This window comes from Aspergillus udagawae, assembly GCF_001078395.1.
Source record: "Aspergillus udagawae IFM 46973 DNA, scaffold_1, whole genome shotgun sequence".
Lineage (NCBI taxonomy): Eukaryota > Fungi > Ascomycota > Eurotiomycetes > Eurotiales > Aspergillaceae > Aspergillus > Aspergillus udagawae.
The window spans coordinates 5,151,590-5,176,953 of NW_025091264.1; the positions used below are offsets into that span (position 1 = coordinate 5,151,590).

The following is a 25,364-nucleotide window of genomic DNA, read 5'->3' on the forward strand; positions in this document are numbered from 1 at the left end:
CTGCAGTGATCCTCGCCAGCCTTCTCGGTTTTTTATTCTAGCCATCTGCAGAAGTACATGTTCGTCAGGCTACCAGGTGAATGCAATCATACAGTGGAGACAGTTATTGCCTTCCATGTTAGTAGACAGAGATACTCTTTCAGGCCCTGATCACATGATATGCTAAATACAGTATTTAGCGCAAATTACCAGTCTTATATGTACATAGCAATAATCCCTGGTAATCTATGTACCACGATGAATATAAGGCACTGACCTAAACCATATGTTATGATGTGCTGTCCGGCTCCGCCTGATTTGGTTCGTCAGAACTCCCACAGCCCCACTTGATGAGTTGCATCTTTTCAACTTATGACTCAACCTTCAATATGATCAAACTTATTGTATTCTTGCACTATTCTAAAGGCCAGTAGAACATATTGAACTCACAGTCTATTATCATGTCGAGTCGACCGACCCTTGTCTTCATACCAGGCTCCTGGCATAGACCCACATGCTACAGCCCGATCATTAAGCTCCTGGAGCCCAAGTTGAGATGTGTCGCAGTGTCTCTTCCCTCGACAGCAAACAATCCCAACGCGACCTTCAAAGATGATCTCGATGCAGTCCAAGATGCAATTTTCGCTGAGACAAGCAACGGGCGCAATGTCGTTCTCATTGCGCACTCATATGGCGGCATAGTGGGCAACAGCGCCATCAAAGGCTTCACAAAGCCAAAGGATGCTGATGACAGTCAATCAGGATACGTGATTGGGCTAATCCTTATAGCATCTGGCTATACCTTGACTGGGCTGTCCTTCATGGATCCATTCTTCGGTCATCCGCCGCCTTCCTGGCGTGTGAATAACGAAACCGGCTATGCTGAGCTTGTGGTTTCCCCACGGGAATTTTTCTACCATGACCTGCCAGAGGAAGAGGCAAAATACTGGGTTTCTCAGCTGACGAGCCAGAGTTTGAAGGCATTGTTCGAAGGCGGCGAGTACACCTATGCTGGGTGGAAAGACGTGCCGTCTTGGTACATTGGGACTGTGGAGGATCGAGGTTTACCGGTGCTGGCTCAGCGGATGTCAGTTGGTATGGCGAGAGAAATGGGCGCTAGTGTGGAGCATCGAGAGCTGCAAACAAGCCATTCACCTTTTCTGAGTCAACCCGGATTGACGGTGCAAATTATTTTGGAGGCCGTTGATGCATTTACCAGTTCCAATGACTCTAAGTCAGCCGTCAACGCCAAAGATGCGATAGTCGTGCCGGGCGCTGCTCTCTTGAGACCATCGACATGGTTCAAATTTGGACTTCCAATGGCCTTTGGCCGTGCGTTGGGCAGGTGTATTCTTTTATTTAGCTGGGTAAGGAGGCTATGGAGAGCCGGCTTCCGGTGATTGGCATCTATTGACCAACGGAGCTGATTAATGGAGCTTCTACGTGTCTGTGTTGATATGGATCATGTTCTTGTGTATATTAGTAACAGAAAGCTCACTACTCTTTGCAACCTTGGGCTATAGGGATGTGATAAACTTGTTTCTATTGAGTATTGTACGGACAATAGTCGTACGCTGCCAGGGATTAATATTTCATGCATTTTGCAATGGGTTAGAATGTTTGTTTGTGCTTGAGTTAGGATGGGTGTATTGGGAGGGGGGTTGTTTTTTAAACTGTACCATACATATCGGTATATCTACCTCTCTATACAGCCTATCCATGTTTTATATCTTCCGCATGATTATCATTTCCCAATTTGAAAAAGAAGTTAATATACGGAAGTAACCATATTTGGATTAGATAATGATTAGGGTTTGAAAGAATATCTCAGTTCCCTGACACAGAACTTAGAGGGCAATAATGGTTGCCACTGTACCTCTTGCCAGTGAAAGACTGGTCCAGAATGGCTAGACTGAGACTTTTCAGTATCCTGGGATACTGAAAAGCTTGATTAGCTGTACCAAGATGGGTAAGCCCAAGAAGTATACCTACCTGGGTATTTTCCTAGTCTAATGAATTAGTTGCTCTAGGTATTAGTATGCCTATATAGTTATATTCTCTCTCTATATGGGTATTGAGTACCTACTATTATTAGTTTCAGCCATAGGTAATATATATTCTAGCTGATGGACTCGTGCCCCTGATACTTTACTAATAATATTATACCTACACTAGGCTGAAAAGCTGATGTCTGGGACCAATAAAATTGGCTCCTGTCATTCCGAGACAGCTGTAAAATGATTAGTCTCTGTGAACCAGGAATAAGGAACTGTCTACGACGCCAAACAAGAAAGGAAAAAAACCAATGGAGCAAGTCCGTGAAGTGTCGTGATGCTGTGATTAGCTATAGGATCCTGTTGTTGCGAAAATCAGGATTATAATGACCTATTTTCCTTGCTGCTCTGGTTGAGTAGATGGCAAAGTTCGGTCGATAGATTCATAAAGATGTGATACGACTGACTTGACTCAGCAAAAGCTCATGAGCTGACAGCCATCGCTGATAGCAGATGTTGATGCAGTAACTAACTTCTACTGGTGTCGGGTGCGCGAGGACAGGAGTAATGCCAGATCGAACAGCTAGGCAGTATAGTCCTAACTACATCGAGACATTACTCCCCTCACTCAAATTCGCGAGGGATACATAGGCAGCGAGGCTGATAAGCTACATGATCAAGTAAGTGCAAGAGGCAGCAGGGGAGACTTACTCTTCTATTCAACCAGGAACCACTGGCGTACAAACAGAAAACAATCTTGCAGTAGCGGCAGAGCCATTGACTACTGGCACATTATGATGCAAACCACAGCACTGAGAATATCAGATAAGGCAGGGATGGGTCTATTATAGAGAAGGATAGCATGTCAGAATGACCAGAAATTATTAGCTGGGTTTCATATTGCTTCTTATGAGAGGATAGGAAGAAATAGTGGACACGAAGGAGTGGTCAGATGATGACAACAGAATTTCTTTACCCCCCCATTTTATTTCAGCTGGATAGTGTACCCATGCAATATGAAGATGGGTTTCATTAGGTTGACCATTTTCTGTCTTCATTGATACTGGGGTGGTGGGGCTGTGTATTTAAGGATGCGTTGCGACACCGTGATAACTTAAAAGCACAAGGTCCTCATCCGCCTCTCTGCAACTAAACACCTCTATAACGGTTACAGCCCACTGAAATAGAACAGCCATGTCTGGATACTCCGGATACCCCAGAAACTCCAACGGCCGCATCTGGGACCGCAGTAACGGCGGTGGCCCTGCGCGACCCCAGAAGAAGAATTGCAGCCACACCTACAATTGCAACTGCGGTAACTGCATACATGGAGTGACTAATATGGGCGCTAATGCTTGCTACTGTGGATGCCATTATGTGAGTGATGGTTACCCCTAACCTTCCACGTCCTGCTTCTGCCCAGAACACTGACAATAGTCCATATGATGGGATAGTCGGGTGGAGCTGTGAGTGATAACCGGCTATTGCCAATAGCAATACTCGTACCAAAATGCTAACAATCGTGGAAAAGGGCCATAAGAATGGCTGTCACTGCAGGGGAAGCCACTGTGGACATGGCGTGAGTAGTGGTAACCCTTCCAATGGAACTTTCGACCTCTAACAACCCTGGGTGGTCGGAATAGGGTCGTGCTTGATTGCGATAGCGAGAGCCCGAATGTAACATGGCTATGATGGCTCTGGGTCTATTGAACTTTCGGGAGGTCCGGGAAATGGTCATATTGGCAAGATGGATAGCATTGGTTTGTCCGGCGGCGAAGAGAGATTGGTTGGTTTGCTTCTAATCTCCAACGCGATGCCCGGGCGGGTGACAGACAGGCTGAAACTATTCTTGAAGACTGTGAGCCAATGGGAATTAGTGCATGCTCTGTGGCAGCAGCCAGCCTCGCCAGATGAAAAAGAAATAGTTCTCTAATTTCTCAACTGCGGTCAACGCGTCCCACCACCCCTCCCTCAGCTGCAGCACATGGGGAAATCCAATTTATTAAAGCGGACCCTCAGTGAATAAAACAGAGGGAGCTCGATAATTCCTAAAACCATCAAATATTACAGTCTAAATATACTGAATATACTTATTCAGACCATTGTTTTGCACAATGGTGCAGCTCTCTCACGAGGACTACACGGTAGCATGGATATCTGCCCTTCCTATCGAATTGGCCGCCGCGCAGGCCATGCTCGACGACACCCACGATTCTTTACCCATCGCGCACCATGATAAGAATACTTATGCACTGGGACGAATTGGAGCGCACAATATCGTCATCGCTTGCTTGCCGGATGGAATACCCGGGATTGCCTCGGCCGCAGTCGTGGCAATGCAGCTGCTGGCCAGCTTTCCATCCATCCGGTTTGGCTTCATGATTGGGATTGGAGGAGGGATACCAAGCAAAGATGTCGATATTCGGCTTGGCGATGTTGTTGTTAGTCGGCCAACGGGTGACCATGGAGGCGTGGTGCAGTATGATCTCGGCAAAGCCCTAACCGGCGGTCATTTTCAGCGGACAGGAATATTGTCTCCGCCACCGCAGGTCCTCCTGACTGCGCTGGCCAAGATTCGAGCGAACCATATGCTGCGGGGAAGTCAGATCCAGACATTCTTGGACGACATGGTAGCCAGATTCCCTCTTATGGCACAAGGCTTCAGTCGGCCTGAGCAATCAGATCACCTCTTTCAGGCGGAATACGCCCATCGGCAGGGAAGAAGCACCTGTGCGGATTGCGACCGGGCCCAAAGCGTACCCCGCTCGTCGCGCCCTGATGGAGGGCCGCGTATTCACTATGGTCTGATTGCGTCGGCAAATCAAGTTGTCAAGGACTCTGCGTTGAGGGGCCGTTTGGGTCAGGAGCTTGGGGCTTACTGTGTGGAAATGGAAGCCGCAGGCCTTTTGAATAATTTCCCGTGTTTGGTCATTCGAGGCATCTCAGACTACGCCGACTCACACAAGAATGACGAATGGCAAGGGTTTGCGGCGGCTGCGGCGGCAGCGTATGCGAAAGAATTGCTGGCCGTGGTCCAGCCGGAGAAAGTCTTGTTGACGCCGATGGCAAAGGCCGCCGTGAAAGCAGGTATGTCGAGCTCAGCTCACTCTCACCCTCGCCTGGAATCTATCGGTGATGTCGTCCGGCCTTATACGATAGAAGAGCCAAAGGAGAGAACTCAGGATTTGTTGTCGTCCAACTACTAGCTCATGTTGTGACTTATATTTATATTCATTATCAAACAGAATCTTTCCGTATCCCTCTGGACTTGGCTACAGTTCCTGCAGTAGGCGGATTTGTGGGACACGAAGCAGAGTTAGATTCGCTATGGGATTTGCTCCAGCCGGAGGGTTCTCCCATGCAAAAAAGAGCTATCCTTCATGGACTCGGCGGCATTGGTAAAACCCAGCTGGCTGTCCAATTTGCCAGGATCCACAAATTCGACTTCACAGCCATCTTCTGGCTAAATGGCAAGGATGAGAAAACCTTAATCCAATCCTTGGCCTCGTTTCTCCCAAAGCTGCCAGGGATTCAACTCACGCAGAGTGCTAAAAATGAAAAGGAGAGGGAAGTGCACGCACGACAGGTTCTTGAGTGGTTATCAGTGGAAGGAAACTTCAAATGGCTGCTGATATTCGATAATGTTGACCAGTATGCCCCAGCGCAAGCTGAAAACCGTGAAGGGTACGATATCAGCCACTACTTTCCGGTTGTAGACCAAGGATCGATTATAATCACCACTCGGCTTCCACAGCTCAGGGATCTAGGCAAGCCACTCCCAGTCCGAGGGCTGTCTCTGGAAGAAGGGGTTCAGCTACTCTTGTACTCGTCTGGAAGCATGACAAAGGAGGACACCGAAGCAACGAGTGTGATAAATGAAGGTAAAAAACTGCTAATCTCTCTCTGTGCAATGGTACATATACTTACCCATGAAAAGACTCTAGAAAGCTTGCCAATCGACTCAATGGTCTACCGCTAGCTATTGTTATGGCTGGATCTTTCATCAGTCAGACCGGTGTCAGCTTTGCCAGATACTTACAGCTCTATGAGCAATCGTTCAGTGAACTTCTGTCCGAGATGTCGCCATTACGCCACTACTCTCAGGGAGATATCCGAACAACCTGGAGGATATCTTATCTCGAGATTCAGAAACGAGATGCGTCAGCGGCAAATCTCTTACTGCTTATCTCCGTTTTTCACAATCGAGATCTTTGGTTTGAGTTAGTTGAAAGCGGGCTGAACTATGTTGATGCTCCCCCGTGGTTTCGCCAAGTGGCCTCGAATGCGTTTAAATTCCTGAAGACGATGAGGACTCTCATTGAATTCTCATTGATTGAGACAAAGGAGGACGGAAGCTACTCCATGCATCCTGTAGTTCAAGACTGGTGTCGACATATTCTCAGTGAGACGGGCGAGGAAACCAAGCTCACCATGAAAGCAATTGCTCTGGCCTCTGTGGGGTACACGGTGCCCTTACGCTCCGAAAGGCAGTACTGGCTTCTTCAGCAACGGCTTCTTCTTCACGCAGACCAGATGGGTGAAGCAATTACAAACGTGGCCGTCTTTGTCCAGGACCCTTCTCTGCTTAAAGCTATTCAGCTAGTGGGAAATCTCTATTTTGACCAGGGCAAACTAAGAGACGCCGAAGCGATGTATCAGCATGCATTGACTGGTTTTATGCAGGTTCTTGGGCCAGACCATGCATCTACACTTGGCGCGATGCATTCCCTTGGAAATCTTTACAATGACCAGGGAAGATTTAATGAAGCAGAGCAATTATACCAGAAAGCCTTGGCCGGATACGAAATCAAGCTCGGTCACGAACATCCAGATACCCTGACTACAATTCATTACCTGGGTGATCTATACAGGGACCAGGGTAAGCTGCAAACCGCTGAGCTGATGTATCAAAGGGCCCTGGTAGGTCGAGAGAAAAGACTAGGGCCATGCGATATGAACACGCTGAGTACTGTTGGCTCTCTCGCAAATACATACAGGGACCTAGACAAGTTCGATGATGCTAGGAAGCTGTATGAGCGAGCATTGCGAGGTCAAGAGAAAGCCTTGGGCCCCGATCACACGGCTACTTTGAGAACGGTCAGCAACCTTGGGGAACTATACAGGAACCAGGGTTTACATGACAAGGCGGAGGTGTTGTACAAACGAGCCCTGACAGGATACGAGAAATCTCTTGGAGCGAAACACGCACATACCTTGACAGCTACCCTTAACCTAGGGGACCTCTACAAGGATCAGGGAAAGCTAGATGAAAGCGAGAAAATATACAACAGGGTACTGGCAGGATACACGGAAGTATTCGGACACGACCATGTACAGACCCTTACTGCTATCCAGAGCTTGGGAAACCTCTACTACACTCAAGGCAAACTAGAGGATGCTGAGAATATGTACCAGCAGGCTCTGACTGGATATCGGAATGCTCACGGGCCAGACCATATGGATACAATCGCGACCCTTCATAATCTCGGCAATGTCTATTCCGACCAAGGTGCGTTAGACGAGGCGGAAAACATGTACCAGCAGGCCGTAACCGGGTACACGCACGCCTTGGGGCCAGCTCACACATTTACCCTGACCAGCGTCCAATGCCTTGGCGAACTTTATAGTCAAAAAGGGAACCTGGAGCTGGCACAGACAATGTATCAGAGGGTGTTCCGCGAACGAGAAAGCATCTTAGGTCCTACCCATGCGGATACCCTCGAATCTCTATCATGTCTGGTGAATGTGTACCTCAACCAGAATAAGCTTGAAGAGGTTGAAGCTCTATATCGGGAGACGTTAACAGGCTACCAGGCTCTTAGCCCCAATAATATTCACGCGATGAACACGCTGCGCCGCCTTGGAGACCTCTATTTTGATCAATGCAGGCTGAAGGACGCCCGTGGAGCTTATCAACAAGCATTTACTGGATACACAGCTGCCTTGGGCCCAGTCCACCCTACCACGCTATACGCCCTTCAATGCTTGGGGAATATATATCTCGATCAGGGGAAGCTGAAGGAGGCGGAAGATATATTCCAGAAAGCCCTAACAGAGTTAATGAAGGTTCTCGGTCCGCAGCACCCAGAGACACTGACCACTGTCCACTGCCTGGGGAATCTCTACGGGGATCAGGGCAGACTAGCAGAGGCAAAGATGATGTATCAAAGGGCACTTACGGGCCGGGAGGAGCTTTTTGGTCCTGATCATCCAGACACTTTGACGACCGTTTGTCGCCTCGCAAACATCTACAGGGATCAGGGAAACCCAGAGGCCGAACCAATGTTCCAGAGAGCCCTCGCAGGATTCAACAATATTCGCGGCCCAGATCATCCTTCTACGCTGACCATTTCCAGCCGTCTAGGTAGCCTCTATAGAGATCAGGGCAAGCTGAAAGAGGCGGAAGAATTATATATGCAGGCACTGTCAGGATTTGAAAAGCGCTGTGGCCCAGATCACATATCAACATTGGCCACTGTTCATTGCCTTGCAAATCTGCATAGACAGCTGGGAAGGCTAAAGGAGGCTGAAAGTCTATACCAGAGGGCTCTAGTGGGGAGAGAGAAAGTCCTTGGTCCGGACCATATAGTAACTCTGTCAACGGTCAACAATTTGGGAAACTTATACCGGGATCAAAAGAGGCTAAAAGAGGCAGAGAAAATGTATAAGAGGGCAGCTGCCGGGAGAGCAAAAACACTGGGCGCAGACCATAGAGATACCAAGGCCAGTGTTGGCAATTTGGAGAGCTTACGCAAAGATCAGCAGCGGAGAAGGATATTTCTGGTTTTTGCATTGGCCGGGCTCTTGCTTGCCGTTCTTCTTCCATGGCTTTTTGGTATATATTAAACCTCAAGGACTGCTTTAACAGTGCATTTTCCATACACCTTCGATAGATAGTACTCTGACGTCGATTACCTGACCTGGTCGAGGTTGTACTGCCTTGAAGATTGCCATGCGATCACAGGCTGGGTGGGAAGCCACATCCAGCCGGCGGTACTGCCCATACCGAAGCATGTTGATTTCGACCTCGTCCGTCGCAGAAGCTGGTCATGGACGAGCCTCGGCGTGCCGCAAAGATCCCATATGTACACATGGTCAGTGATGCTCTTCGGGATGTCATGCGTCTTGTAGTCCAGATCCATCCAGTATCCTTTCGCGCCACTGCGGCAGGTGAGCGGATTGCCAGGCGAGCAGGGTGGGCCAACTTACTGGTAGGCTGGTTGAAAGAAACCAAGCTTTCTGTTGTGGCCAAACAGACGAGTATACGACCGGTATTGGGTTTCTGCTCTTTACCAGCCGTAGGGGACGCATCGCCCAGGGGTGATGGCTGCAGCGAGCTAGGAAGAAGGACTGTCTGCTTGGACGTGAGAATACAGCAGCGCTCATCCTGCGGTGAGAAGCCCATGGATTAAACAAACGAGCTATCTGAGAGTCGAATGGTCCTATCCGAGAATAAATAGGTCGCACTGGATGAGAGCGGCGGTTCTCTCGTGACTGCCGCGGGCTGCATTAAGACGCAACGCTACTTCTGAGGGTTTAGCAGATAGTCGATCTCGGGTTCGATGTACGGCGCACTGGAGGCTCCGCCAACTAGCCAGTTGAAAACGGCATGAACTTGAATGCAGTGCGTGTCTGGCCGAAACGGGGGCCCGTCCCCTGGGCATGTACATCATCTACGGTCCCTGGGCGGCCCATTGAGACCATGATAGCCAGTCCCGGAGGTTAAAAGACACTTCGTCAAACCGCCGTTCCTGAGTTCCCGTCAGTAGGACAAGGTGTGTATTGATAACCGTGTCGAGAACGACAAGGCGTGACTGGATTAGCTGTGACGACGTGGCAGGCTGGTTGAGACGGAACGCTACATATTGACCTGTCCTGCTAATGGTCAGGATCTCGGATATCTCTCCCATGAGCTTCGTGGCGCAGACGTTTGAATCATCAATATTGGCAATTTCGAAATCCGAGTGGTTCCTGACTATCGTGTCTCGACGCCCATCGGGGCTGAATGTGCATTGGGCCACAGTCTGTTGGGTTACGACACTTTGGAGGTACCGGGATGTTCCAGGGAAGCACCCGTTTCTACACCCACCGCTCCGATGGGATCTGCAGATAGAGAATGTATTTGACTTTCCGGAAGGCAAACTGCGCATCGACAGTTACGGAAGGAATCATACTTGACCAACGTAGCCGCTCTAAACTGCCCTGTCACTGCTCCTAGTGGAGGTCGAATGGATCTTGGCCGTTTGATGTTGAGATTGAGTCGCTAGGGATTGATGACAGGGGATGGAGGAGTATATGAGGGGGTTGAAGATTGACTTCTGGCCGCTTGGCAGAAGCTGGATAACAAATGCTTGTGAAATTTGGAGGATATCCCTGCAGACACTAGAGACAGTAAGGTTTGCATCCAACCCCCTGCGTCATTATATGTACCCCGGACTGTTAACCACCGAGAAGGATCAACGTTCATTTGCGGAATCATTCAGTTCCCAATATCGCTTATAGCTCGAATGTTGCACGATAGATGACAGCATGACAACTAGACTGCAAATTAACTCTAATTTCCCGTTGGTGGAAAAAGCTGCAGTCGCATTGGCATTATCCCGAGCTCGTATCCTAGAATCCAATATAAGATGCTTGTAGCCCACGAAAAATGGCATTCATCTACCAGTATTGTCCCCACAGATCACAATGCGTCTTCCTCTGCTTTCAATCTTCATCCTCCCCCTCTATGCCCTACCGAGTCCCGGCCACTCCCCCAAACCACCATTCTTCCTCTTAGCCGGCGACAGCACAACCGCCAAACAGTCGTCCAACGGCGGTGGCTGGGGCAATGGGTTCCTCAACACGACCCTCTTCCACGGGGCCAGCGGCCTCAATTACGGCCACAACGGCGCCACGACCGTCAGCTTCCGCGCCGGAGGCGACTGGGCGACGGTTCTCAGCAAAGTAGCCGAATACAAGGACCGCTACACGCCCTACGTGACCATCCAGTTCGGCCACAACGACCAGAAAACCGCGGCCAATATCTCCCTCGCGGAGTACACCAGCAACCTCGAGCGATTCGTCCGCGAGGCGCGCGATGCAGGCGCGACGCCCGTCCTGGTGACCCCGCTTTCACGCCGGAATTACGCGACTTCCGATGCCACAGGCGAGCCTACTATCATTCTGAGTCTGGCGGACCAGCGCGCGGCGACTATCGACGCGGCGAGGAATTCGCATGCGGCGTACATCGATCTGAATGGTGCGAGTACGCGGTATTTGAATAGGATTGGACCGGAGAAGGCGTACACGTATAATCTCAATCCGGATGACCGGACGCATCTGAATGTGGAGGGCAGCATCGTGTTCGGGGGAATGGTGGCCGAGTTGATCGACGGGGTTATTGCGGGGTTGAAGAAGGCGGGGTATGTCAGGGTCGATCCGAGACTGAAGAGGGCGTTGGATCGGGGGGTGTATTATTGGCCGGATTCTGTTGATGAGAGCTAGCTGTAGTATATTTTGATGATGTTCATTAGATATCAACACAGATAGCGTCCCGTCTCTTTTCATCGCGGAGTCCCCCGACTGCTGCGGCATTAACCATAAAAGTCCTTCCACAAGGATCTCTCGGGAGTATAAGCAGTAGAAGTGCATGCCACAGTAAAATGATCAGATGCATCCACTTTGCCTTATTATCCATGATGCTCTCATAGGCTCGTTGAAACTCATCCCAGCACAGAGTCTCCTTCCCATAAGCCCCATGAATATGACCGAACACATGTAGCAAAGGCCTTCGCCTCATCGACCATAACCACTCCCGAAGGAATTCACAGCCATATCGTCCCAGATCTAAATGTGTCTTCGCGGGGCCGTGTGTAATCAGAATATCAATGTCATCCGGGATCCGTATCTCGTCCCAGATATTCTCATTACGTGGATACTGGAAAGCCCAGTTCCCGTGCCGTGGGGTGTACGGGGACCCAAACACGTTGACGCGTCTGTAACCAAAGTCGAGGATTGTCGGTGAGTTCTCTAGATACAGGATTGATTTCCAGTCGACTGGCTCCTTGCGACCAGGTGCTTGAGCTTGAGCCTTGGGATCCAGACATAGCTCGTGATTCCCCGCGATCGCCACCTTGAAGCGATGGGGCTGGCGATTGAGCCATTCAATCTGTGCTTCTAGCTCTGCATGAGTACCAGACTGGGTGAGATCACCAGCATGGATGAGGATATCCCCGTCAGGCAGTTGAGGCTGAGTGTTGTGAGTGTCTGAGATGCAAACCACGCGGATGGGTGAAGCGGTGGGCATGGACGAGGGCGTCTGAGCGAATCGGGTGTAAACAAGTTCCGCAATTACAGGCACCGGGGCCCTCAGCAAGCGTCTCCAGATGCTTTCCTGCTCTGGACGACGCAGAAGAGCATCTAAACCCGATGTACTGAAGGCCATAGCTCTTCTAGAGAGAAATCTGTGTCCTTAAAGTCTGTATGTAATCTCTCAGCATTCCTGTAGATGGTACAGTGTTTACTCCTGCTGACGTCAAAACAGGTTGCAGTCCAGGCACATCACTATTACTAAATAGCTTTTTACTTTTAACAAAGATCCCTATCTAATAGGCAGGTAAGACGAATTCTAAATAGGGTAAGCGGTAAATTATATCAACAACAGGCTATGCCCATAAAATACCTGTCTACCGTATAACACACTTAATTTTCTATTCACCGCCGTCCTTCTCCTCCTGAATTGCTGGCATATTGATTGATTTTCGATGGCTATTCTTTGATTAACCTTGCTTTCACTAATCACACCAACAATATCTATTGTATATGACTACCCGTGACATTTCAACTCTTATCACATTTATAGGCCGTATATACCGGTCAACGTTTGTCCAGCAAAATAGCCTCGGTTGACTGATAGATAAATCTAAGCGGGTCTACTTCGCATTCGCCGAATTATGAAGATATGAAAGTAAAGAGGCGAACTACTCCAAGGTGGAGAAAGGAGTAGCGGCAATCCAATAGCTGGTTAGTTAATGTTGAACAATGACTTAAAGAAGCACTACTGTATGGTTGGTGGGCCTACTCAAGATCCATTGGTTTTCTGTGATACTCAAACTCTGCTGCAGGGGTCTCGCGCATCGCACCGAGGTTTCGCCGCCCGACTGAGCCGCGAAGGTAAGCCTTTGAAGAACCGGAATAACCAAATGTAGAGCATACCATTCAAGATATACAATCAGAGCAATAGATTTTGTTGACATAGTGTTCTTCCAGGTAGCATTAGTGAGACGTTAAAGGACAGTCTGCTTAGGAACAAGTCAGATCTGCAGGGTCCAGCGCCAATCCCCACTATTCCTTCTTGGCGCCGATCTATTTGAAAGTGCGTAGCTATGCCGCTGACGCTTGTCAACAGCTCGCAAGGTTCCTTCGCGTCTTACTTATTTTGCGCCATCTTTTGAGTCGTCCATCGAGTCTTCATTCTCCGTAGCTTCACTCTTCAAAAGACTCTTCAGGCACAGCAGATGTTTTTCCTGATGCAAGGCATCTCCACCGTTCTGGTATGCCCTTAAAATTTCAGAGTTTCGTTGCACGAGTTTGTTGAGCATGTAGTCAATGGCATCGGTGGCATACTCTTCTAAGAGTTCCTCTTTGGCCTCTTTGGCCTCCTCCTTGATTTCATGGAGTCGCTTGAGCCAGTATATGTATCTCCATGGCGAGAATCCAGTGGGTGATCGCTGCCCAAGCTCTGACTCGATGAACATCTCGCCACCCTTGCTGATGATACTGGGGCAATCGTTCCAATAGACCTCTGAGAGTAGAATAAGATTGTCGCCTGCATGGCAGAGCCAAGCCACGGCAGCTGGCAACAAGTGACAAATGTCAAGCCGATGCATGCTACGCTTGGGATCTTCATCATCCAACTCCTCCCCGCTGCGAAGTACCTGTCTCTCCTCAAACAGATTGCGGAATAGAATGAGGGCAATCTGGCATAACCTATCCTTGCCGACGCGAGTTGATGCCAGTTTGGCCAGGAAAGTCGCAAAGTTGAGTCGGTGTGTACTCGACATGGTCGGGAAGTCGCTGTTCCAGAAGCTGGTCATATCGGTGGCCAAGAAGGGCAGATCATTCCACAATGTGCCTTCGGCAGTTCGTGCGATATCAATACCGTAATTTCCTCGCACGGGCCGTGTCAGCGGTCCCATTCCTTGAATGCGGACGATGTCGAGGACAAGACCCTCGTGGTCGGGCGTTTTGTACGACATATTCCGACCGAGCTGGTAGTACATATACCACATGGAATGAATGTACTCTTCGAGGGAATCCACACCATCTCCAAGCTCGCAGTATCGGGAGGTGGTGATCCAGGTTCGGTTATGGAAGGCCGCGCCCCGAATCTCCTCGAATTCTCCCCGAGCGATGCACTGACGCGTGTCCTCCTGGTTTATCCGAAAAGCTTCCGATGTGGTGAGGTAGGAGGTGCCTCGTGGCGAAGGGCTGAGCAGCAAATCACGGAGATGATGCATTATGAGGTGTCGACGGTGTTGATTGATGGATTGGTTCGGTTGCAATAATGAGTACGAAGATGAATGAAGATGAAAGAGAAATGCCAACCTGGTAGAACCCCACAGGGTCTTAAATCGTGGGAAAGGGTGAACGGGAAGGGAGAAGACGAGGGATTTCTTTCAGGGGAACTCGTAGGCAGCAACGTATGGGACTATGCTGCTAGTCAGACAGGGTTCCGACAGGCTTACAGTCTAATCAGTTTCTGAGTGCTTGGGCTCGTGCATGCGCTGTTCGAGCGCGGTTTCTTTGTCCCTTGTCGAACACCCGGCAAGCGGAGCCATCCTGCTGCCCTGCAGCCTCTGAAAAACTACATTGGATGTGACGGTAAATTCAGTGATCCACCAGAAATACATAAGAAAAGATGGGGCCTTCCCTGACCGAATTCAGTTTAGCGCGATCTGAGTGGAGTGCTGGGAAAGAAAAGCGTGAGTGTCAAAGAAGATTTTACCGTAAAATATCATTGCTTGCTTGCTTTTTTCGCAACTGCGGACGTCCTATCGTATTCTTAAAGTCTGTATGTAATCTCTCAGCATGCCTGTAGATGGTACAGTCGGCACATCACTATTCCTAAATAGGGTTGATTGAAAGAAGGGCCTCAAAATAAGCAATGAATTCCGTAACCTATTGTGCTTGATGATGACACATGATGCGCTATTGAATTTGAGGAGGAACGACCATACGCATCATTTGTTGATGTGTCCTGCTGGCTGCTTTGCCTGATTGGGCGAGTCGCGTGTAGTTGGGCCACCTGCCTATTTGAGCGTAGACACCGCATATATAGCGTGGTGGATCTTCCACTGAGAAGGAGACGCTGACGCTCTTCAACTTCATACACCATGGAGCCACTTGAAGTAGAGACCCCTCATCAACAAGTTCCCAGACCCTACCTCAAACTCATCAGTGCCGCTTTCTCTTTCTTTGTAGCCGGCATCAACGATGGCAGTCTTGGATCTCTGATTCCTTATATCCGTCAAGGATATCATATCGACACAAATTTGGTCGCTGTAGTGTACGTCCTTGCCTTGTCTGCAGACTTCCCCAATAACAGTAGACAGATATGGCACGACATTCTGCGGCTGGCTTCTCGCCGCGCTTTCCAACAGCCATCTCTGCCAGTACCTTGATCTGGGTGCCCTCCTGGTCCTAGGGGCGCTTCTTCAAGTTCTCGCTCACGCCTTGCGGACCTGGCTTCCTCCTTTTTCATTGTTCGCAGTGACTTTCTTCTTTGCGAGTCTCGGCCAGGCATATCAAGATACACACGCCAACACGTTTGTTGCGTCTGTCAAAGCGGCGCATCGATGGCTGGGGTTTATTCATGCCATGTACATGGCCGGGTGTCTTGTGGGCCCGTTTGTCTCGACGGCCGTGGCTTCCATGGGCGTGCAATCCCGCTGGAGTCTATTCTATGCTGCGCCGTTGGGACTAGGGGTAATCAACCTGGTCCTAGTGGTGGTTGCATTCAGGGATTCGTTGAGGATGACGCCGTGGCTTGGTGAATCTTCTTCGGAGACAAGGAACGGGGGCTTGCAGGAGATGCGGCAGACCGTCTGCACGCCTAGCGTGTGGTTGTTGAGTCTTTATTTCTTTTTCTTCCTGGGCGCTGCCATTACTGCTGGTGGTATGTCATGTTCCCGTTGTCCGATGCAATACTGATCGAATAGGATGGATTGTGGAATACCTCGTTGATGTGCGAAAAGGAGACCTCAAGGACATGGGCTATGTCCCTGCCGGCTTCTATGGAGGGGCCTTCCTCGGCCGACTCATTCTAGCTGAGCCAACCTACCGCTTGGGGGAACGACGCATGATCTTCATCTACGTCGTGTTATGTGTTGGACTGCAGCTGATATTCTGGCTGTATGTGTTTCTCCCTACGTGACGGCATTTGCTGATCAGATAGGGTGCCAAATATCATCACGGAAGCAGTAGCCATCAGTCTTTTTGGCTTCTTTTCCGGTCCCTTTTTTGCCACCGGCATATCTGTTGCGTCCAAGATCTTCTCGGCGGAAATTCGCTCGTCTGCACTCGGTATGTGCATCCTCTTCTATGTAGAGCCTCGCTGACTATTGCTGACCAAATGATCAAAGCTCTTGTGTTCGTGCTCGGGCAGGTGGGAGGGTCGATTTTTCCAGCTGTCACAGGCATTTTGGCAACTCATGCTGGCGTTAAAGTCTTGCAGCCGATTCTGGTCGGACTGCTAGGGGCCACGGGAGTTTCCTGGTTGATGGTTCCAAGGGTGAGACTTCACAATGAGTGATTAGCCAGACACCTGATTTGGTGTACCTAAATACTAGTTCATGTATATGACAAGAGGATAGAGATGCTGGTTTAGGGATCAATTAAAGACAGGCCAGCCATATAGTCTGTCAGTCAACTGACGAAAAGGGAAATAAAGAGAAGACTTTATCAGAGGCACAGCATAGCTTTTCAGGATAGCTCAAGAACTGTGGGCCGAATATTAGTACAGGTTGTTACCTGGTCAGACTGTCTCGCAAAGACCCAAGTGGGAATATCGACAAACGGCAGCGAAAATCCGGCGAGAGGCCTGGATATTGGGATCTATAAATACTTTTTTCGGGTCCCTGGGCTTGTCGGCTGCAGAAAATCGGCAGTATAGACTGGTCAAATGGTCGTACGTGGCCAGCGCTGTCTAATATCGACTAATCTGCGTTCACTATTGAAGCAGTAAAGGGATCATGCAGGGCTGGCATTTTGAAGTCCTACAAGCTTCAGTAGTATAGCTGGATTACTATCGTCAAGTACATGATATCATTTCCCAACATGCATCATGTTGCTATCCTTGAGCAGTAAGAATGACTCATATCGGAGACGATTTTGAGGAGCACTCTTTAGAGTAAGACCAGGAGAGGCCAGAGCCCACGCCTGCAGCAAGGCCCTCCAGTAACATGCATCAGCAGCAGCCGATAAATAGCGTTCCCGGAACACATTCACACTATTACTTGCAATCCGTTGAGCTTTAGCAGGGTTATCCAGAAGCTCCTGTAGCTTCTGCGGCAAATCAGAGAAATCTCGTTCGACCTGGACAAAGTTCTGCTGTGACCCGGAGGAGACGAGGAGGTAGTGGTGATGCTGGATGTACTGCAGTTTATGAATAACAACGACCGACCGACACGCTTGGCGATACTTAAGAGACGCGGAATAGGAACGCCCTTCTACATGCATGATGAACTTGTAATCGCAGTGATCCTCCATGCTGAGAAAGTTGGCCTTGTTCTTCCACTCCACCTCTCGCACATCACCCCATGGATAGCCCCGCGCAACCTCAAGCAGCGTCCGCCGCAGTTTAGGCGCGAAACTGAGCTTCCCGCGCCACACCAGCTGGTCCTTTTTCTGGTCCCAGGGGACTTCCCGCTGTCGGACGCGCTCAACCACTTCGTCATACGGTCCGATCTTGCTTTCAAGATGTCCCCAGGACCAGAAGCCAAAGTCTGGCATGAGCCAGACGGACTCTTCTTCGGCCTTTCTCGCCAGAACCCAAAGAGGATGGCCAGGTCCCGCGACATCTTCCACTTTGTCCTCGATAGAGAAGATAAACTCTGTGTCTGGGATCGCAGCGAGGTCTGGTGCGGAGATCAGGGCGCGATGGATCGAGCTCAACACTCCGATGATTTTGCGGCGGTGGTCTTCCCCCTTGGCGAGAGCTCTAATGACATACAGACGCCCTTTATAGACAGCAGCTCTGACCATGCCGTTCGTCATTTGGACATTGTCGAGGTCGGCCCTGCGTATTCCATTCTTGGCCTGCCAGAATGTCTGAGCGCGGGTGGGATCTTCGAACAGGCCGGGGAAGAAAGATTGGCATTGTGTCTCATTGTAGGAGTATTCATTGGGATCGAAGGTAATGTGAGGAGGCGAATGGTTCTGAGGTAATGTGGAAGCAGAGCACTGGAGGCAGCTATCACATTTAAAGACGGTAGCAGACTCGCAGGCACAATGGCCTGCAGGAATCAGTTGGTTAAGTAAAGGATGGATGTTGTCTTTGTCTGAGTTGACGCCCAGCCATAGTGTCCATATTGAAATCGCAAGGACTGCGACAAGGCCGAGAATGAGTACCTGGCAGGGATGATAACTCAGATATCGACCCATCTCTGCATATCTTGCTCTGTAGCTCGGAGCAAAGAGAGATAAATGTTACCGCAAGAGACAGAACTTCATCACCTGAAAACTGGCAGGACAGCACTAGAGAAGGGGGGGGAAAAGGACAAAACACAGAATGTGGGTAGGGATATTGCTAATAGGGGTATAATGAATCATCTTGGGGTCTGCCTGCACAGTAATTTAGCTCTAGCCCTACGTGCAGCAACATGATCGCCATGTCTAGCTTCTGGACCCTGGACTCAAATTCCTGTACAATTGGGCGAGAAGCCATCTGCGCCTCATGGCGGACGTTTTAAAATCTATAGTACATGGCCAATCCTATGGTCTGCTAAAAGCACGTTGTTACATCGTGTTTTTAGTTCTATTAAATAGCGCTATGCAGTGAGTCATTGAGATTTATAAAAGGTGCAGGCAGCAGGCTAAGAGCATGAGCTAAAAAAATCCCTGTTAGGAGTTATAAATGTTAGGTAAATGAACAGACCACTATAGGACCTACAAGATTAGCTTCTTACCAATCTGGACCCCTAAATCAAGAGGACCCTGACAAGATCACATGCTGAACTCTGGTTGGACGGACGAAAAATTAAGACTCCACGTATTTCAACGGCGCTAGGCTTAAGTTTGCTAAGCTTTGTCTTTCGAAATGACACTTGCTATGCACTATCCCTGGGGCTGAACTGAAAGCAGTATTGACATTGGACAACTAGGGTACCCTAAACCGTCTAAATTTTAGGGTCATGTACTCTAAAATTTAGCCTCGACTACATGGCTATTTAGCCTGTAATATTGCCTTCGGTTAAAATGTGCAAGGCTTTGATTGGATCCTCTCCACGGCGAACAATACCTTAACTCTCAGCTTCCGCGGAATAGGATACAACCTACCTGGGTCACGACTAAATGCTTTCCTACTACTAATACATAAGGGTCTCTGCGCTTTAACAATGACAAGATGTAAAAGTCACTGAATACATATCTCAAGCCTGCTGCTGTTATGTTAGCTCACTAATCTCCCAGTGAGTGGGAAGTTTACGTTGTTCAACATAGTATCGACTAGACTAAAATGAATGATAACTAGCATCCTTAGGCGTGTTTGACTAGTACAAATTGCCAGTTAATCTAAGTAAATGTATTGGTTATGTGCAATCATACTTGCAATATTGGTCAGTTCCAGTAAATCACCCTCGGCGACAGAATGCCAACCCAGGCTAGGAAGTTCGGACTAAGTCTCTTGTCACAGTATAGTATTGTCTCATATATAGTGGAGCTAACATGCACATATTGTGCTGGTGTGCTTGGCCATAGCTACTATGACTAGCAATGAAACAAGTAGCGGAATTATAGACCTATGAGATTCCGTCACTGTGCACAGTGGATGTTCGAAAACAGTACTAAGCCAAGTAGACTGGTTAGGCATGTGCTACAACATGGATTGATATTCGAATCCCTGCAAGCGGATACACCAGACAGTAGCTACATCCTCCTGGCACACACTGGGCGAGTACTAGAATACCAAGGTAGCATTGGGGATGCATCCCTTAAGAAGTGTGTAGACCCCGAGAGATAAACCCTGATCAACTCGTCTATAGAGGTCCTAAACGCCCCTCGAGAACCAGTCATCCTGATCACAACAATACCAGCATTCCTGGCAACAATAGCTCCTTTTCCCTGTCGAAATGAGATTGTTTACTCTAGCTGTCGCTCTGGGTGCCACCTAACCCTGGCATCAGCCTTCATTGTCCCTGACCCCGAGAACAGCGTCGAAACCCCCGCTGTTAGGCCATTTGGCGTAGAGCTGGCAGTGAACGCAGCAAGTGCTTTCTTCAGCTGCAAGGGCTCCAGTCAGTGCGGCTCATGGCCAGGCCTCCTTGGTTACTGCGACCATGCCGTGAACACGATGCTCCCAACTCAAGAATTCAGCACCAGGTAAGACTTTACCGTTTCTTTCCCAAAGCTATAGACCAGACTCATCATTGTCTGTCTCTAGTGGAGGAGTAACTGGCTGGGCAGCTCCTTCTGGTCTTGGTTGTGGCGTGTTTGTTGCTGGGCCTCCGGGCTGCTACAGGACTACTGAGCAGATCCAGGCGGCGTACCGCAACAACAGGGCAAATGGATGCCGTACCTGTGGCTATGTTCAGAGTGATGATAATAGGGGCGATGCTTGCCAGATCAAGATTGATTATGTTTCGGACTGTAACAATCACTACTAGTCACATATTCATGTGGGAATGTCTGAAGTGTGGGCTGGGTTTTAGTAGGGACAGCAGATGATGCGTACGGAATTTTTGGATCGACGTTATCTTACGTGGTTTAGGTATCTGTGGGGACAATGTCGAGCCGAACCTTTGATCGTCTCCCTGTAGTCTAGCTAAGGAGTATAAGTATAGATTTCTGGCTGCTCGCATTGTGGCCAGTCTTCTCTCGCTACAAGTTTAATTCATTCAAGCATACTCTGCAAGCGAACACCTCTGTAGTTCTTGAGGCTTCAAATTAGGCACCAGTATCTACATAGATCGCCAGAGCTATTCCCCTCTCTCTTGCACTCTCTAGTACGCCCAGAAACAGCCTTTTTGAGCACACGTGATGTTGTTACAATTTACCGGGTCATCCTGACCCATGATGATCTATAGGATCCATACAACACAGATTCACATCATATATCTTAGTGAGCTCCTAAATGAGGGTAGAGCCCAGGGTAAGCAGTGGCCAAGCTCTTAGGTTCCTTTGCTAAGCAGTAGGTAAAGTTAGAGTTACATACAGGTTTATCAGTTCTGCTAAACTTTAGGTATGGCGAGAGGACAATAGTTCTACTTAATGTCGCTACCGGGCCAAGTTGCTATTACTAGTTATTTATTCTAAGTGCCAAATTGCATCATGACCTTGTTTTTAAAGTCTACTTCGCTCTTTTAAATGTGGGGCCTATTGATGCTTGGGATAGCATTATCTTAGTTGAAGATGGGTCTTGCAAGAGTTTCTTTGTTACTGATTCTCCCATGCTGTTAAAATATTTGCCTGTTATGCGTCTTGAATTCTGCCTTGCGCCTGTATACGCCCGCCTAATCCTTGGCCCTATGATGAAAATGTTCTTATATATGAGCACAACAAGAATGGACATTATAAGCTTACTCATCTCTAGAACTAGAATAACTCAACCTTGTCATACTTTCCTGTTACTGTAAAATTGTAAGTATTGAGCGCGGTATTCCTGGATAGTTCCGTGAACAGTTAAAAAGAGAGAAGCAGCTGCTGAAAGTAGCTTGTTGGCTAATGGCACACCCTATCCTATTAGCATCGTCTTGCCCATGGCAAGTTCTCAACCTTCCACACCAAACAGCGGACAAGGCGTAAATGTAAGGGCGGGGCTGCATGGGCAGAACGACAACCTCAAAGAATATGATTCGTTACACCAAGTGGTCATATCCTGGTCGCTCACCTGCGCCAGCTCATTCACTGCCAGCCTTGCACTGACCCCCCTTACATAGTCTTCCCACCTCAAATCCCAATATCTTACACATGGGGCCCTAGTGTTCACGTTATTCAATTCCACATCAAAGTTCCTTGTCTAATTTATTCTGTGATACTGTTGTCAGAAAATGGCAGCCAGGAGACTCTCTCATAATGACTACACCGTTGCCTGGGTTTGCGCATTGCCGCTGGAGATGACCGCTGCAAAGGTCATGCTCCAGAAGACGCATGAATCCCTTCCTCAACCGCCAACGGATCCCAACTCTTATACACTGGGCTCAATGAGTGGCCATAATATAGTTATCGCCTGCCTACCGTCCGGTGTCTATGGGACAACATCTGCTACAGCGGTTGTAGCTAAGATGCACTCAACATTTCCCTCCTTAAAATTTGCCTTGATGGTGGGTATTGGAGGTGGCGTACCCAGCGCAAGCACCGATGTTCGCCTTGGGGATGTGGTAGTTAGTACGCCATCCAATACTTCAGGTGGCGTGATACAATATGATTATGGGAAGACACTGTCCGATGGACGCCTTCAGCGCACCGGCTGCCTCAACAAGCCCCCGCAAGTCTTGCTAAACGCCGTGTCTCAAATGCGCAGTGACCACATGATCAGAGAGAAAGATATTAGCGAGACTATTTCCAATACACTGAACATGTATGAACAATTGAAAAAAGAATTCTCACGACCTGATAGAGACTGGCTTTTCAGCGCGGATTATGTGCATCCCAACAATAAAGCTGATTGCTCGGTATGTGACCAGAGCCGATTAGTGAAACGCGCATTACGAACATCTCACAAGTCTCAAATTCATTACGGTTTAATTGCATCCGGAAATCAAGTCATGAAGGATGCCAAGACGCGAGAGTCTATTGCTGAAGCATTGAATATTCTCTGCTTTGAAATGGAGGCGGCTGGACTTATGGATCAGCTCCCTGGGTGTTTGGTGATCCGAGGTATCTGTGACTACTGTGATTCTCACAAGAGCAAAGAATGGCAAGGGTATGCAGCCCTGGCTGCCGCTGCTTATTCTCAGCTGCTCTTGACAGTTGTCCCTCATCAAAAGAATGACAGCCCGAGATATGATGCAAAGGTCCAGTTGGATGAAAGATTAAAAGCAAGGCAGATGGTTATCCTGAAGCTGCTTAATGTGTCGCCATACCGAGATCAAAAAGACCGTAATCCTGGTCGAATACCAGGGACTTGCCAGTGGTTTGTTAACCATACAATCTTTCAAGACTGGCAAGCAAGCAAGACATCACGAATGCTCTGGGTCTCCGCAAATCCTGGATGTGGAAAGTCTGTACTTGCCAAATACCTCGCAGATTCCATTCTCACAAAAGGCATGTCTCAAACAGTTGGATATTTCTTCTTCAAAGATGACTTTGAAGAACAAAAAAGTATCACGAATGCGCTATGTTGCATCCTTCACCAGCTCTTTAGCCAGAATCGTGACCTGCTTACCGAATCCCTCATCGAGCAATTTGAAATGAATGAAAGGATTACCAACTCATTCAGTGAACTTTGGAACATCCTTATCAGTTCCGCGAAACAAAAACATGCCGGAGAAATTACATGCCTTTTGGACGCCTTAGATGAATGTGAACAACATGGATGGTCGCAATTTACGGAAGCCTTGCGCAGGCTTTATATGGATGAGACTCGACATAATTTCAATCTGAAATTCCTGATTACTAGTCGCCCCTACAGTCGTATCCGGCGGGGCTTTCAGCCTCTTGACATACCTGGACAGCCTATCATTCATCTTAGTGGTGAAAGTGATGTTGAAATGGAGAAGATTTCCCAAGAGATCGTTATTTTTATTGAAACAAGGGTCAAGGAAGTAAAAGCTCGACTACGGCTCACAGAAGATGAGCAAAAACTCTTGCTTCGAAATCTTACTCGTGTTCCCAACAGAACATATCTCTGCGTCTATCTTACCTTGAACTTAATTGAGAACAAGGACGATATTGATAAAAGAGGGATAGTCGAGGTTACCTCAAACCTCCCACAGTCTGTTGATGAGGCTTATGAGCAAATCCTATCAAGGAGCACAGATTCACAAAAAGCCAAGAAATTACTTCATATTGTGGTTGGAGCAGCACGACCCTTGAACCTGCAGGAGATGAACCTCGCACTGGCCCTGAGAGAGGGTCATCGATCTTATGTTGACCTCGCTCTCGGACCAGAAGACCGTTTTCGCGAAACCATGCAAGGCCTGTGCGGACTCTTTGTCACCATTGTAGAGTCCAAAATATATCTCCTTCACCAAACGGTAAGGGAATTTTTGCTTCAAGATACTCTCGAGAAGATACCTGTTGCTGTCGAAAGAAGATTTAAGTGGAGGCATTCCTTAAGATTGCAAGAATCGCACGGTATTCTCGCAATGATCTGTATACAACATTTACTCTTCACTGAGTTTGAGAAGACCCAGATACTTACAGGCGATGTACGAAGACTCGCTGACCGCTATGTCTTTCTTGACTACACTGCTAGATATTGGACGGCGCATTTTTTGGAGTCGGACCTCAGAACTGATGCTATGTTACGGCCCCTGCTTATGATTTGCGACGCAAGTACAATTCGCTGCAAGGCCTGGTTCCAGATTTACTGGTCTTCAATGAACACAGACTTTCCCACTGGTTTCACTACTCTTATAGTTGCATCATATTTCGGCATTATGTCTGTTGTTAAACACTTGATCAAAACGGATGGAGTTGATCTGGACGCCAAAGACAATGCGCACGGCCGATCTGCCTTATCTTGGGCAGCAGGAAACGGCCATAGTGCTGTTGTGAACCTCTTGGCTAAAAGGTCCTTGAAAAGACTCTTGAGGAAGAGGACTCATATCGATTCAGCAGATAAGCACAACCGGACTCCACTTTCGTGGGCTGTGTTGCATGGACATGTGGAGGCAGTCAGCCTGTTACTCAAAGCAGGGGCTGCGGTTGACTCGACAGATGATATTGGAGGGACGCCACTTTATTATGCCATTTGTAGTGAGCATACTGGAGTTTTAAAGCTTCTGATGAAGCGAGGAACCCAGATTCAGTCCAAGGTTTATATAAATTTAATACAAAGGCAGCTCCTACTTTCGGCCGCAAAGAAAGGACATGAGCCAGTGGTGAGGATCCTACTTGAGAAGGACGTGGACGTGGAGTGCAAGGATAGCCAGTACGGTCGAACGCCGCTGTTATGGGCGGCTGAGAATGGCCATGACGCAGTGGTGAAGCTGCTGCTTGAGAAGGATGCAGATGTGGGATCTAAGGATA

The 25,364-nt window shown here is 48.6% G+C and overlaps 8 protein-coding genes across 8 annotated transcripts; 5 read left to right on the forward strand and 3 right to left on the reverse strand.

The window, feature by feature from the left end:
* Nucleotides 1–440: 440 nt before the first annotated feature.
* Nucleotides 441–1,379, forward strand: Aud_001693 (alpha/beta hydrolase; the record flags this gene model as incomplete). The annotated part of the gene is made up of 1 exon (XM_043287184.1): nt 441–1,379. The coding sequence occupies one exon, from the start codon at nt 441–443 to the stop codon at nt 1,377–1,379; it is 939 nt and encodes a 312-aa protein (XP_043143119.1).
* A 2,708-nt stretch (nt 1,380–4,087) lies between these two features.
* Aud_001694 (uncharacterized protein) lies at nt 4,088–8,819 on the forward strand (the record flags this gene model as incomplete). Its single annotated transcript, XM_043287185.1, has 3 exons — nt 4,088–5,060; nt 5,219–5,854; nt 5,911–8,819. 3 exons carry the CDS (start codon nt 4,088–4,090, stop codon nt 8,817–8,819), a joined length of 4,518 nt encoding a protein of 1,505 aa, XP_043143120.1.
* A 1,842-nt stretch (nt 8,820–10,661) lies between these two features.
* Nucleotides 10,662–11,459, forward strand: Aud_001695 (rhamnogalacturonan acetylesterase; the record flags this gene model as incomplete). The annotated part of the gene is made up of 1 exon (XM_043287186.1): nt 10,662–11,459. One exon carries the CDS (start codon nt 10,662–10,664, stop codon nt 11,457–11,459), a length of 798 nt encoding a protein of 265 aa, XP_043143121.1.
* Nucleotides 11,460–11,484: 25 nt separating this feature from the next.
* On the reverse strand, nt 11,485–12,399 carry Aud_001696 (metallophosphatase domain-containing protein; the record flags this gene model as incomplete). Its single annotated transcript, XM_043287187.1, has 1 exon — nt 11,485–12,399. One exon carries the CDS (start codon nt 12,397–12,399, stop codon nt 11,485–11,487), a length of 915 nt encoding a protein of 304 aa, XP_043143122.1.
* A 988-nt stretch (nt 12,400–13,387) lies between these two features.
* On the reverse strand, nt 13,388–14,473 carry Aud_001697 (DUF3632 domain-containing protein; the record flags this gene model as incomplete). Its single annotated transcript, XM_043287188.1, has 1 exon — nt 13,388–14,473. One exon carries the CDS (start codon nt 14,471–14,473, stop codon nt 13,388–13,390), a length of 1,086 nt encoding a protein of 361 aa, XP_043143123.1.
* An 876-nt stretch (nt 14,474–15,349) lies between these two features.
* Aud_001698 (putative MFS transporter) lies at nt 15,350–16,767 on the forward strand (the record flags this gene model as incomplete). Its single annotated transcript, XM_043287189.1, has 5 exons — nt 15,350–15,522; nt 15,569–16,131; nt 16,175–16,367; nt 16,411–16,538; nt 16,598–16,767. 5 exons carry the CDS (start codon nt 15,350–15,352, stop codon nt 16,765–16,767), a joined length of 1,227 nt encoding a protein of 408 aa, XP_043143124.1.
* A 512-nt stretch (nt 16,768–17,279) lies between these two features.
* On the reverse strand, nt 17,280–18,617 carry Aud_001699 (DUF821 domain protein; the record flags this gene model as incomplete). The annotated part of the gene is made up of 1 exon (XM_043287190.1): nt 17,280–18,617. The coding sequence occupies one exon, from the start codon at nt 18,615–18,617 to the stop codon at nt 17,280–17,282; it is 1,338 nt and encodes a 445-aa protein (XP_043143125.1).
* Nucleotides 18,618–22,219: 3,602 nt separating this feature from the next.
* On the forward strand, nt 22,220–24,630 carry Aud_001700 (uncharacterized protein; the record flags this gene model as incomplete). The annotated part of the gene is made up of 2 exons (XM_043287191.1): nt 22,220–24,367; nt 24,589–24,630. 2 exons carry the CDS (start codon nt 22,220–22,222, stop codon nt 24,628–24,630), a joined length of 2,190 nt encoding a protein of 729 aa, XP_043143126.1.
* Nucleotides 24,631–25,364: the final 734 nt, after the last annotated feature.